We start from the raw sequence: 12,675 nt of genomic DNA, 5'->3' as shown, positions 1-12,675 counted from the left end.
GAATTTAACAGATGGAAGAATAATTAAAATAAGAATGAGTCATTAATTTTTTAATTATTTTTTTTTTATTTGACAGGTAGAGTTAGACAATGAGAGAGAGAGAAAGGTCTTCCTTCCGTTGGTTCACCTCCCAAATGGCCGCCACGGCCGGCGCTGTGCTGACCCGAAGCCAGGAGCCAGGTACTTCTTCCTGGTCTCCCATGTGGGTGCAGGGGCCCAAGCACCTGGCCCATCCTCCAGTGCCTGCCCGGGCCACAGCAGAGAGCTGGACTGGAAGAGGAGCAACCAGGACTAGAACCTGGCGCCCATATGGGATGCCAGCACCCCAGGCAGAGAGAGGATCAACCAAGTGAGCCACGGTGCCGGCCCTAATTTTTGTTAGGCAGTATTTTATAACTTCATTAAACAGTGTTTTTTGGTGCCTTTTCAATTCATTTTAATTGTAGTTCACAGTTAAAAAAGGTCCTTATTATTTTGAAATATTATCCTAGGTCAACATGTATTATGATACTTTTGGTTGGCTAAGAAGGAATAACAAACTATGTATTTAATCACATGTAGGCATAATACATTAAGATGCAGTTTGTCAAGGAATAAGAACCTCTTTTAATACAGTATATCTAAAACAGAGGAAGAAACTATCTCTTCTATGTTCCCAACGTAGAATTTCAGAAAAGCAATAGGAATGCTCAGTGATGAAGAGAAACTGGACTGAAAGACCTCACACGCTTGGACAGTCTAAGTAATGTGTACCAGACATTCATCTAGAAAGAATGCTCACAAATTGAATTCATGGTTCGAGACCCAGCTGCTCCACTTCAATCCAGCTCCCTGCTCAGCCTGGGAAAGCAGCGGAAGATGGCCCAAGTCCTTGGGCCCCTGCTCCCATGTGGGAGAACCAGAGGAAGCTCCTGACTCCGGATCAGCACAGCTCTGGCCATTGCGACCAATTGGGAAGTGAACCAACGGATGGAAGACCCCTCTCTCTCTCTTGCTCTCTCTGCCTCTCCTCTCTCTGTGTAACTCTGACTTTCAAATAAATAAATAAATGCTATATGAAAGCCTTCTCTGGTGTTTGTTTAGAGGTAAATCCATTGGTAAAAACTTATTCTTGAGTGACTCTTTTTAATATCTTTAGCCTATAGGTTCACAGTGATATGAAGTATAATCAAATTCTAGGTATAAATTTTCATGTTATGATTTTGTCAAAGATGATTTAAAAAAAATATTTTATTTAGAAATGTGCCAGGGGATTCCAATACAATCCCATCAAGATTGCATGTTCCAATGCCATCTCACTAGTCCAAGTGATCAATTTCAGTTCACAATTGATCATACTGATAGGTCTAAGAGTCAAAGAGATCACACAAACAAGACTAGTGTCTGCTAATACTAACTGATAGAATAAAAAATGGAGAGAACGATCCAACATGGGAAGTGGGATACACAGCAGACTCATAGAATGGCAGATGTCCTAAACAGCACTCTGGCCTCAGAATCAGCCCATAAGGTATTCGGATCTGGCTGAAGAGCCCATGAGAGTATTTTAGGCATGGAAAGCCAAGACACTCTGGTATAAAACAAACAAACCTAAATGAAAGATCTCTACAAGTGAGATCCCAGTAGAAAGAATGGGCCATGAAAGAAGGAGATACCTTTCTCTGAAGGAAAGAGAGAACTTCCAGTTTGACTATGACCTTGTCTAAATAAGATCGAAGTCAGCGAACTCAAGAGGCTTCCATAGCCTTGGCAACTCACCACTAGAGTCTAGGGAGATTTCTGACACCATAAACAAGAGTGTCAAATTGTTAAGTCAACAACAGGAGTCACTGTGTACTTACTTCTCATGTGGGATCTCCATCCTTAAGGTGTTGTCCAATGTGAATGAATGCTGTAACTAGTACTCAAACAGTATTTTACACTTTGTGTTTCTGTGTGGGTGCAAACTGATGAAATCTTTACTTAATATATACTAAATTGATCTTCTATATATAAAGATAATTGAAAATAAATCTTGATGTGAATGGAATGGGAGAGGGAGCGGGATATGGGAGGGGTGCAGGTGGGAGGGAAGTTATGGGGGGGAAATAGCCATTGTAATCCATAAACTGTACTTTGGAAAATTATATTTACTAAATAAAAGTTAAAAAAATATAAATAAATACATAAATATTTTATCTATTTATTTGGAAGTCAGAGCTACAGAGAGAGAGGGAGACACACACACAGATCCTCCATCTGCTAGTTCTCTCCCCAAATGGCTGCAACAACCAGGGCTGGATCAGGCCCAAGCCAGGAGTCAGGAACCTCCTCTGGGTCTCCCACATGGGAAGCAAGGGCCCAAACACTTGGACTGTCCTCCATTGCCTTTCCCAGGCCACCAGCTGGAAGCTGTGTTAGAATTGAAGCAGCCAGGACATGAAGTGGTGTCCATATGGGATATGGGCATTGCAGGCAGCGGCTTCACTAGTTACATCACAACGCTGGCCCCCAAAGATGCTTTTTTTAACCTGTTCTTTTGTATAAGAAAGTAAAAAGCTATGGTACTCAGAAATATTACCATGCTTTTGAATATAACCAATTATCTAATAATAGGTTGGTCTTTAGGGGAGCTTAATGCCATAAATGTTATGAAGATGCCATGAACATTTAGTAACCAAGGGAAAATCCATTGAGGCCCTGTGTTGCACCCAGGACATGCAACAGAAAGCCTACTGGATTAGTCCATTGCGCTATACAGCTACCTGTACACTTGGGGGCTCATTTCACCACAATGAGGAGCTTGGGCAGGGTCTAGATACTTCTGGAGAAGAGTGATTGTCATTTGTTTGCATCTTCTTTTCAGAGAATGGTCACAGGAATGCCATCTTTGAAATGCCAGAATATTTCTTCCAGGCTTCAGATGTGGAAAAGCAGTACAGCTGTGTTTACAAACAAGCATTTCCTCTTCTACCTTCAAGGGTTCTACAGCATTATATGGATTGACAGACAGCTCCAAGCTGATGCTACAAGACCCATGGTTCTTGCCTTGATTAGATGAACTTAGTTCATCTGCAACAGCGCTGAGATGAAAGGAATGCAGGTAAAATCCTAAATCTAAAAACCACAAGCTGCAGTGTGACTATAGCAAAACAGACTCTCTTTAACCATTGTGATACATCTTTTCATGAATATCAAAAATGCAGCAGCAGCAGTAGCCATTGCTGGAAAATATATGCTTTAGAAAGGATCACTGTAAAGGCTTCCTATGCTTGAATCATGAGTTATTTCCCTGCTCTGTTTTCATTATGTACATAAAAAAAAAAAAAAAACAATGTATGCTGAGTTTATAAGGAAAATATGCAAGCAGCAGCCTCTACTGGGTGTTAGGTTCTAAAGTCAATAGGTAAATTCTTTCCATACAGGAGGAAATCATTTCTACATTTTACTAACTTAGAACCTTGACCATAATTTGTGAGCTTCCATTTCCCCATTTGTGAAGTTAAAGAAATAATATCCATGATTTAGGAATATTGTAAAATCCAATAAGGTCATGATCACAAAGAACAGTAGTTTAAAAATATCTCTAACCGTCCCCTAAAACTCACTTAACCTATCATTCACATTATTGAACAGAATTAGAATACTACTTAGGGTCTGAATATGGTTTATGCATCAAAATGGCTCAAGCCATGACTATTTTAATCTTTATCATTAATATAAACTAAATTAAACAGTTGTTTCTCTTTGAGATGGAGGACATTTCCCTTCAAGAGTTACTTTCTCAATAACAAAAAAAAATTTAAGTCATCTATTTCAAGCAACTAATTATTTATCCATTTGTTTTAACCATCCCTTGGGACAATCTGTAATCTACTCTGATAAGAAATGTGTAGAAAACAGACCTAACATTCTGTTGTTATTCAATTATTAGGATACTCGGTGTTTGAGCGCATACAAGTATTCCTTGGGGAAATGCTCTGCATGCCATTAGCACTATTCTTAATGAGGAAAAGCACAAAACTCCTTTAGTTCAATGCCAGAATTGTTTTATCTTCAAGTCAAAAGAACAACTATTTGGAGGAACACCAAAACAAGCAGTTAACAATTACAAGCAGCGGGCTATTCGTAAGCATCACATTGTTAATGCTACTCTAATTATAAATAACCTTATTTTATCAAACAGAATATCAGCAAATTTTTAAGTCCTAGATACTTCTTTGACTGCTTTATTCCTTAAGAAGAAACCATCTTTACTGCCACAATTCACTGAACCACATTTTAAATACTTCTAACAGAAAAGTGAGACATATAAGGAATCTTTACTTTTTTTAAATTCATCAGTAGGAAATCCTCAAAGAAAACTTACAAATGATAAACAAAGTCCTAAGACAAACTCTGTGCTTCCAGTAATCCTCACTGACAGTAAAACAGCAATATCTGAATAAATATCATTCCTATTTTATTACTGTCCTATCCTCTTTCCAAGAGCATAGTGCTTCCTTCCTGCATGAAGGATAAATGATATGTTCACTTTCCTCCATTTCTCTGGTATGTTCTAAAAGCCAGTTTACAGCTTTCTAGGTTTCTTTAGGTATGATTATCTACTTGTTAAATGGTCTTTGCACTTATTTAAATTTTTTCCTTATATTTTTCTCATTAATGAATGAAGAATACACAAAATAGTGCTACTGGGCCAAAAACAACAAATCTAGGATGTTCCAACAGATATCTCAGGAACTTTAAATTGTCACAATTAGTACAACATAATCAACAACTAATAAGGAACTGAGAGGTAATCTAAACATGAAAATGTATTACATAAACACCTGCACTGTGAAGAAAATATACAAGTTTTTAATAAAAAGTGAGGACTACTGTGGTGAGCTTTTATTATATTACACTGCCATGAATTTCTGCAAGATAAGCCTAAAGTACGAGATGACAGGAAAAAAAAGATTATGACAGTTATTCAAATTCTTATCTTTACTGACTTAAATTAACAGGATACCTGGAAGAAGCTGTAGAATGGGATTTCTATGTAAAGCTACAAGACATTTGGTCTGTACTGTTTCTTCAGATCAAGGACTTTATACAAATCAGGAGACCCAACTTGCTTTTCTATTACCAACTCCATCACCTAGTTGTCCTCAAAATTTTATATGTACACTTAATATATATTTAGGTTAATCACGGTGTCTGAAATATTTTACTGGTATGGATCTAACTCTAGTTTGGCCATCCCATATTTGAGTACAAGGCTCACATACAAACAACTGAAAAACACCACTATTTCTGACCTGTACCCTTGAAAAGATTTACATGCTTGTGGCTTGAAGATATCATTTGGGGATTCTAACCACCAGTTTACCCCTTCCCCATTCCATCTCCACTAGGAGAGGAATATAAAAATTTCAAGAGCTCAAATGGAATTAGAAGTTGCTAATGCTATCTGGCCTGTCAATCAACTAGAAATGACAGAGTACCCAAGAGAAACTTCATCCAGGGGTTTTGACAGAAAGTATTATTCAGAGGAATGGGATGGCTCTTTCCCTAAATGTGGCCCATATTTGCAGGTCACAGGAAGGGAATTACTGGTTTTGTTTTGTTTTTTTTGACAGGCAGAGCTAGACAGTGAGAGAGACAGAGAGAAAGGTCTTCCTCCCATTGGTTCAACCCCCCAAATGGCCATTACAGCCAGCACGCTGCGCCGATTCGAAGCCAGGAGCCAGGTGCTTCCTCCTGGTCTCCCTTGCGAGTACAGGGCCCAAGGACTTGGGCCATCCTCCACTGCCTTCCCAGGCATTTTGCCCAACATGTCAGTGAGATTGTTATGTAGTATTATACTGTACAATTATACTATAAATTATTTTTTAAAGATTTATCTATTTATTTGAAAGGCAGAGTTACAAAGAGACAGAAAGATTTTCCATCTGCTGGTTCACTCACCAAATGGCTGCAATGGCTGGCGCTGGGCCAGGCCTAAGCTAGGAGCTTCCTCCAGATCTCCCACATGGGAGGCAGAGGCCCAGGGATTTGGGCCATCCTTCACTGCCCTCCCAGCACACTAGTTTTTGACTGCTTTCCCAGGAACATTAGCAGGCAGCTGGATTGGAAACGGAGCAGCCGGGACTTGAAGAGGTGCCCGTACGGGATGCCTGCCATGCAGGCGGTGATTTTACCCGCTATGCCACAGCGCGGACCCCTATACTATCACATATTAGTCCATTTTCCCATTGATGGACATTTTGCTGATTTTTTTTTTAATTGTAAAGGTATTATGACTATAGCTGCTATGAGCTTTCTTGAACGTGTTTCTTTGTGACATAAGCCTCACTTTTCTTAGGTACATACTTGGAAGCAGAATGCTAGGTCACAGGGTAGGCATATGTGTGGTTAAAAGAAATACTGCCAAGTAGTTTTAAAGTAGTATTGTCAGTCTTCACAATTTAGTCATGCTGGTTGGTGAACAGAATCTAACTATGGTTTTACTTTGCAATATTCTAGTGTATAATGATGCTGAGCACCTTTTCAAGTCTATTAGCCACTTCTAGATAGTCTTTTTTGAGGCCCTTGTTCAATTTCTGTTGATTTTTTAAAATTATGTTTTTGTTGATTTATAGGAATCCTTTATCTAATTTTATATTTTTACCCAAAATGCATACTTTAAATGACTTTTCTCAAACTTTAATATTTTCTGATAAAAATTTTATTTTAATGCAATTTGATTATTCAGTTTTTTTCCAATGGTTAATTCTTTCTTGTGTCACTTTAAAGGAATCTTTCCAATCATAAGATAATGAAAATATTCCCATACAGTTTCTTCCAAAGACTGAGTTACCTTTCATCTCAACTTTTTTCTATCAATTCCCCTAGTCTCTCCCACTCAGCCAAATCTGCCATATTTGAGACTGAAAATTTGACAACACAAACTGAATTTATTAAACTGTTTATTGGGGCAGGCACTGTGGTGCAGTGAATTGAGCCATCACTTGGAACACCAGCATGCCATATTAGCATTCAAATAAAGGCTACTCTGCCTCCAATCCAGGTCCCTGCTAATGCACATGGGAAGGCATTCCCTCATGGCCCAAAAACTTGGGTCTCTGCCACCCACTTAGTAGACCCTGCCACCCACTCCTGGCTCCTTCTGCCACCCATTAGTAGACCCTGCCACCCACTCCTGGCTATGGCCTGGTCCAGCTCCAGTTTTTTTGGGTATTTGGGGAGTAAATGAGCAAATGGAAGCTATCTCTCTCTTTTTCTCTCCCTCTCCTCTTTCAAATAATTATAAATTTTTAAAAATCATGTTTATTATATGTGATATTAATTCAAAACCAAATGAACTTGTTACTCACTAATAAATTATAGGACTAATCTCCTTTTGGAACATATTATAACAATTTCTCACATAACTTCTTGAGTTATCATTTGAGTTCCCAAAAATGTACTCCCTGACTTGACAATATATGCTGGCACCTTCTCTTATCAATACTAAAAAGACATCTCAACATTGTGGAAAAACAAGTGCTGAAATTATAAATATTTAGACCAAACAAGGACATATATATTCAGCAATGAACTCAATTCCTACTCCTTCTGCAAATCTTAGGATATATCTGAATTACAGGATATCTCTCCTGTCAATGAGATCATGTTAAGGATAAACAGGAAAGAAATTAAACTTTACATATTTCTCCAATGAATTTGAAAATGGTGACAACCACCAAAACCTTGTAATTTCTGAACCTTTGTAAGCGAATACATAAAACCCAGTATAGATCTTACAAATTTCCAGATAAAAAGCCACATTATGATGTCTGGGGTCATCTGGCTAAGTGATACATTCTCTTGATACATTCTCTTTCACAATCCTATCAAAATGAAAACTTAAGAGCCACCAGTGAGATGTACTTGTAATTGGAAAAGAAATGAGATGTGTTCTAATACCCCCTATATAATAACAAAGTTCATCTTAGTAAATCTGTGTTCTCAATTATCTTATTAAAAAATCAATCAATGACCACTTCTACATACTGTTGGGAAAATAAAGTTGAATGTTTTAGATTCACTTTACGTTACTACTTAAAAGTTGCAGTTTTTTAAGGCCAAAATTTCACCAGGTATAAATTAAAATTCATGCAACTCACACATAAATCTAGTACGCTATTTAAAAAAAAAATGCTACCACTGAAGTGAACCTAGACTTACCTGTAGTAATGGCTCGATGGAATTGATGCATATCTTCTCCTGCTAACTCTTGGGCTACCTGTAGTATCTTTTGTCTCACACTGTCCAATTTATTTTCCGATTCAGTCAATATTTCTTCCATATCAGGAGCACTATAATTAAGATATTGGGAACTTTTAGTATCAGATGCTTGATACGGAAAACTGATCAATTAGCATGACTAAATGTTTTTACACCCTTACTCAAAACCAGAATTAAATTTTATTGATGGTGTATAAAACATGGGAAATTTTATAACATCCCATTAAGTGAAAAAATAAAAACATGACATCTATAGATGTCAACATTCACTCAGGATGAAGTAACATGGACTGGATTTTTCCTCCCTTTTTAAACAATTAAAAAGAAAAAACATATGAAACAATGGTTTCAAACTTTGGACAAAGGCAGCGTTGGGACAGTGATAGGAGCTGGGGAGAGACAATATATACCCTATGACTGTGCCATGTTATTGTCCAAATAGTTTCCAAGTGCCAGTGCAAGAACAAAAAAACACGTATGGAGCCTAGAGTCTGTCTGAGTAAGGGAGGAGTTGAGCATTTAAGGGGTTAGGACAACTAAGATTCACGGGGCAGAGTAACAGTGAAGAGAAAGTTGTATGAAGATGGCGTCAGAGACCTACACAAGAGATCTCCTTAAGTCTTCAGTTGAATAGTGAGCACTGCAGTGAAGAGACTACGCAAGACTGGAAAAAAGAACCATCAAAAAGAGAGCAGGCAGAACAAGTCCCATAGCTTACAGAGCCAGAAAGAGTTGATGCATCCATCACTACTAGCCAACTGACACTACAAAAAATATTAAAGTTCTTTAGGCCAAAGGAAAACAGAAATTTGTACCTTTATATAAAAGAATGAACATCAAAAGGCAGCTATATAGGTAACCATAAATTTTATTTAAAAAACCATATTGTTTAAAGTAAAAATAATAATCAAATTACTAACATTAGGAATGAGAAAAGGAACCTCACTACAGACCCCAGAGACATTAAAAGGATAATGAAGGAATATTATAAACAAGTTTATGCTAATAAATTTCAAAACTCAGAATAAATGGACAAATTCTTTTGAAAGATACAAACTACAAAAATTCACTGGAAAATGGATATCCATGTCTATTAAAGAAAGTAATTTGTAATTAAAACATGAAATCTACTAATAACAGCAGTTATCTTTGTGTATGGTGACTGGCTGATTTGTTTCATACGTTATTTTTACTTTTCTGAAGTTTGTAATTTTTCTTCAGTTTACTAATCAGAATCAGGTTCACAGTGGTCATAACGTGATAAAAGGAATATAAAACAGAGTATGTAAAAGTGACATCCAGGGGCTGATGGGGCATAGCAGGTTTAGTCACTGCTTGGGATGCCTGCTTCCTCATCAGAGTGCTAGTCTGATGGAATGCTGGCACTGCAGATGGCAGCTTTATCCGCTAAGCCACAGTGCTGGCCCCGATTTGCTTTATTTTAATGTCATTATTTTTCTAAAGATCATTATTTTCTAAGTAATTAATATTTTCTAATAAACATTGAACTTTTCCATTTTGGTGGAAAAATGCGAGTAGTCCAATGTACCTTTTTTTGTCTTTCTTTTTATTTACTTATTTGAAAGACAGAGCTACAGACAGAGATGGAGACAAAGACAGATCTCCCAGCCATTGGTTCATTCACCATTTGGTCGCCATGGCCAAGGCTGGGCCAGACCAGTCAGTTGCCCGGACCTTCTTTCAGGTCTCCGTGTGGGTTCAAGAAACCGAGCACTTGGACCATCTTCTGCTGCTCTTCCAGGCACATCAGCAGGTAGCTGGATTGGAAGTGGAGCATGGGGGCTGGCGCTGTGGCATAGCGGGTAAAACTGCCGCCTGCAGTGCCAGCATTCCGTATAGACGCCAGTTTGAGTCCCAGCTGCTCCAGTTCCGATCCAGCTCTCTGGTATGGCCTGTGAAAGCAGAAGATGGCCCAAGTCCTTGGGCCCCTGCACCAGCATGGGAGACCAGGAACCAGGAAGAAGCTCCTGGCTTCAGACTGGTGCAGCTCCAGCTGCTGCGGCCAACTGGGGAATGAATCAGAGGATGGAAGACCTCTCTCTCTGCCTCTCCTCTCACTTGTAACTCTCACTTCCAAATAAATAAATAAATCTTAAAAAAAAAAAAAAAAGGAAGTGGGACAGCTGAGACTAGAACTAGTGTCCATATGGGATGCTGGCATCACACGCAGCAGCCTTACCAGCTACACCACAACACTGGCCCCTGTAGATTTTTCTGACACAGTAAGTTCTCCTGTCACATTCCTACTTTTTTATATTATTATCTTAAACTACTGAATATTGATGAAAATTTATTGCAATTGCTACTAAAAAAAAGGGTCCATAATTAATTGAAAGTGTTGTTTCTCTCTATAGAATTAGTACAAGCTTGATATACAAGTTGTACTAGAACTAGATACAGAAAAAAAAAAAAGCAGAAATTAATTTCAGAGAGTAAGAAAAAAAGACAAGGTTAACAGTATCACATTTCAATAAATGTATATATGGCAAATTTGCTTCCACTTAAACCATGGGTGCGAAACAATTTTCTGCCAAGGGCTTTTGGTTATTTATGACTTCATTCACAGGTCATAAAAATTATCAATTTTAAAATTAGTATGCTATAAATTTATTGAATTTCTAGCCCCACATATGGTTGCCCTGGCAGGGCCAGAGCAAATGATTTCACAGGCCTTTCATGGCCCATGGCCAGGCATTTTCCACTTCTGACTTAAATAGAATAAAAATTAAAGCATTACAGGATTATCTTAAAAGTTTTAAGTTAGTGAATGCAGTATTTCAATAATATTTTTGATAACAAAAAGCTGATAAATATTTGGTCTTCATAAATACTTTATATTTAGTGTAAACTCATTCAGAGCTGCTCTTCTAGAGGCATCTGCAATTTGTAACAAAAATCTGTAGGAGCTGGACCTGAAACACATGAGCTGGGGAGTTGTGAGTTAGACATGTAGGAACAGAAAAGCAATGGAAGCTGCTCAAATGAAATATGAAGCAAACAAAGAAGGAAAGATGGAAGACACTCAGCTGCACTTATAAAATACTCCTGAATCATCTTAATTTTTGTAATTTTCTTCTAGGTTCAGCTTAGGATAGGTTAAGCTGGTTTCTTTTTTTTTTTTTAATTAATTTATTTATTTGAAAGGCAGAGTTACAAAGAGAAAGGGGCAGAGAAAGAGAGAAAAGAGAGAAAATCTTTCATCCACTGTTCACTCCCCAGATGACTGCAATGGTTTGAGCTGGGCCAGGCTGATGCCAGGAGCCTGGAAATCCACCCAGGTCTCCCCTGTGGGTGGCATGGGCCAAAGTAGTTGGGCCTTCTTTCGCTGCTTTCCCAGGCAGATTAGCAGGCAGCTGGATCAGAAATGGAGCAGCCAGGACTGGAACTGGTGCTCCAATGAGACACAGTGGCATCAAAGGCAGCAGCTTACCCCTTTGTGCCATAATGCTGGTCCCAAGCTGGTTTCTTTTACTTGCAACCAAGAAATCTATCAAACATGCAAAGCCTGCCTAAAAAAAAAAAGACAAAGTTCTACAAATACTGCATGTTCTCCCTTATATGTGGGGAAAAAAATAAAAAAACAGAAAAAAGAAAGAAATGTCTATATCAGTATTTCTGCAAATATAGTTTGGTCAAACTTTTATATCTTTGTCAAACAAACTGTTAAGAATGGTATACTACTATAGTTTTAGTGACCTGTGATTATTTTAAAATTTACTGCATATGAGTGAAATTGACATCTCTTCATTTGATTATTGTTTCTAGCCCTTGCATATATTCCTACTGAACCGTGGTCTTTTTATTTTCTACTTGTTGGACTCTTTATTTAGTGGAGCATTAAGCCTTGAGTGTAATTTAAAATAAAAATGTTATCTCAAACATAAAAAAAAAATTTAAATTTTTAAAAAGAAAAAGATAAAGTCCTTGTAAAGAAAATGTTAGAGTTGAAAGAAGAGGAATTTTCAGAAAATTAAGTAGTCAACAATATCATATTAAAAAAATGTAAAATAAGAAAGGCAGAAGACTGTGCATTAAATTTAACAACATGAAAATTAACAAAGGAAATTTTAAAAATTGTGACGCAGAGGCCAGCACGGAGGCGTAGCAAGTGAAGCCGCTGCCTGCAGTGCCGGCATCCCTTATGGGCGCTGTTCAGGACCTGGCTGCTCCTTTTCTGATCCATCTCTCTGCTATGACCTGGGAAAGCAGTAGAAGATGACACAAGTCCTTGGGCCCCTGCACCCGCGTAGGAGACCTGGAAGAAGCTCCTGGCTCCTGGTTTCGGATTGGCCTAGCTCCAGCTACTGCAGCCATCTGTGGAGTGAACCAGCAGATGGAAGAACTCTCTCTCTCTCTGCCTCTCTGTAACTCTGCCTTTCAAATAAATAAATAAATCTTAAAAAA

At 38.1% G+C, this 12,675-nt stretch overlaps 1 protein-coding gene across 1 annotated transcript in view; it reads right to left on the bottom strand.

Annotated features, from left to right (window-relative positions):
• The window catches only part of TSNAX (translin associated factor X), a 38,741-nt gene that overhangs the window by 18,272 nt on the left and 7,794 nt on the right, over positions 1-12,675 (bottom strand). Inside the window, exon 4 of the mRNA XM_062210612.1 lies at positions 8,191-8,321. Coding sequence (XP_062066596.1) covers positions 8,191-8,321 — 131 coding nt within the window. The remainder of the gene's footprint in view (positions 1-8,190; positions 8,322-12,675) is intronic.

This window comes from Lepus europaeus, chromosome 14 (assembly GCF_033115175.1).
Source record: "Lepus europaeus isolate LE1 chromosome 14, mLepTim1.pri, whole genome shotgun sequence".
Taxonomy (NCBI): Eukaryota; Metazoa; Chordata; class Mammalia; order Lagomorpha; family Leporidae; genus Lepus; species Lepus europaeus.
The sequence above is the reverse complement of the archived record's forward strand: the minus strand, read 5'-3'. Positions and strand labels throughout refer to the sequence as shown.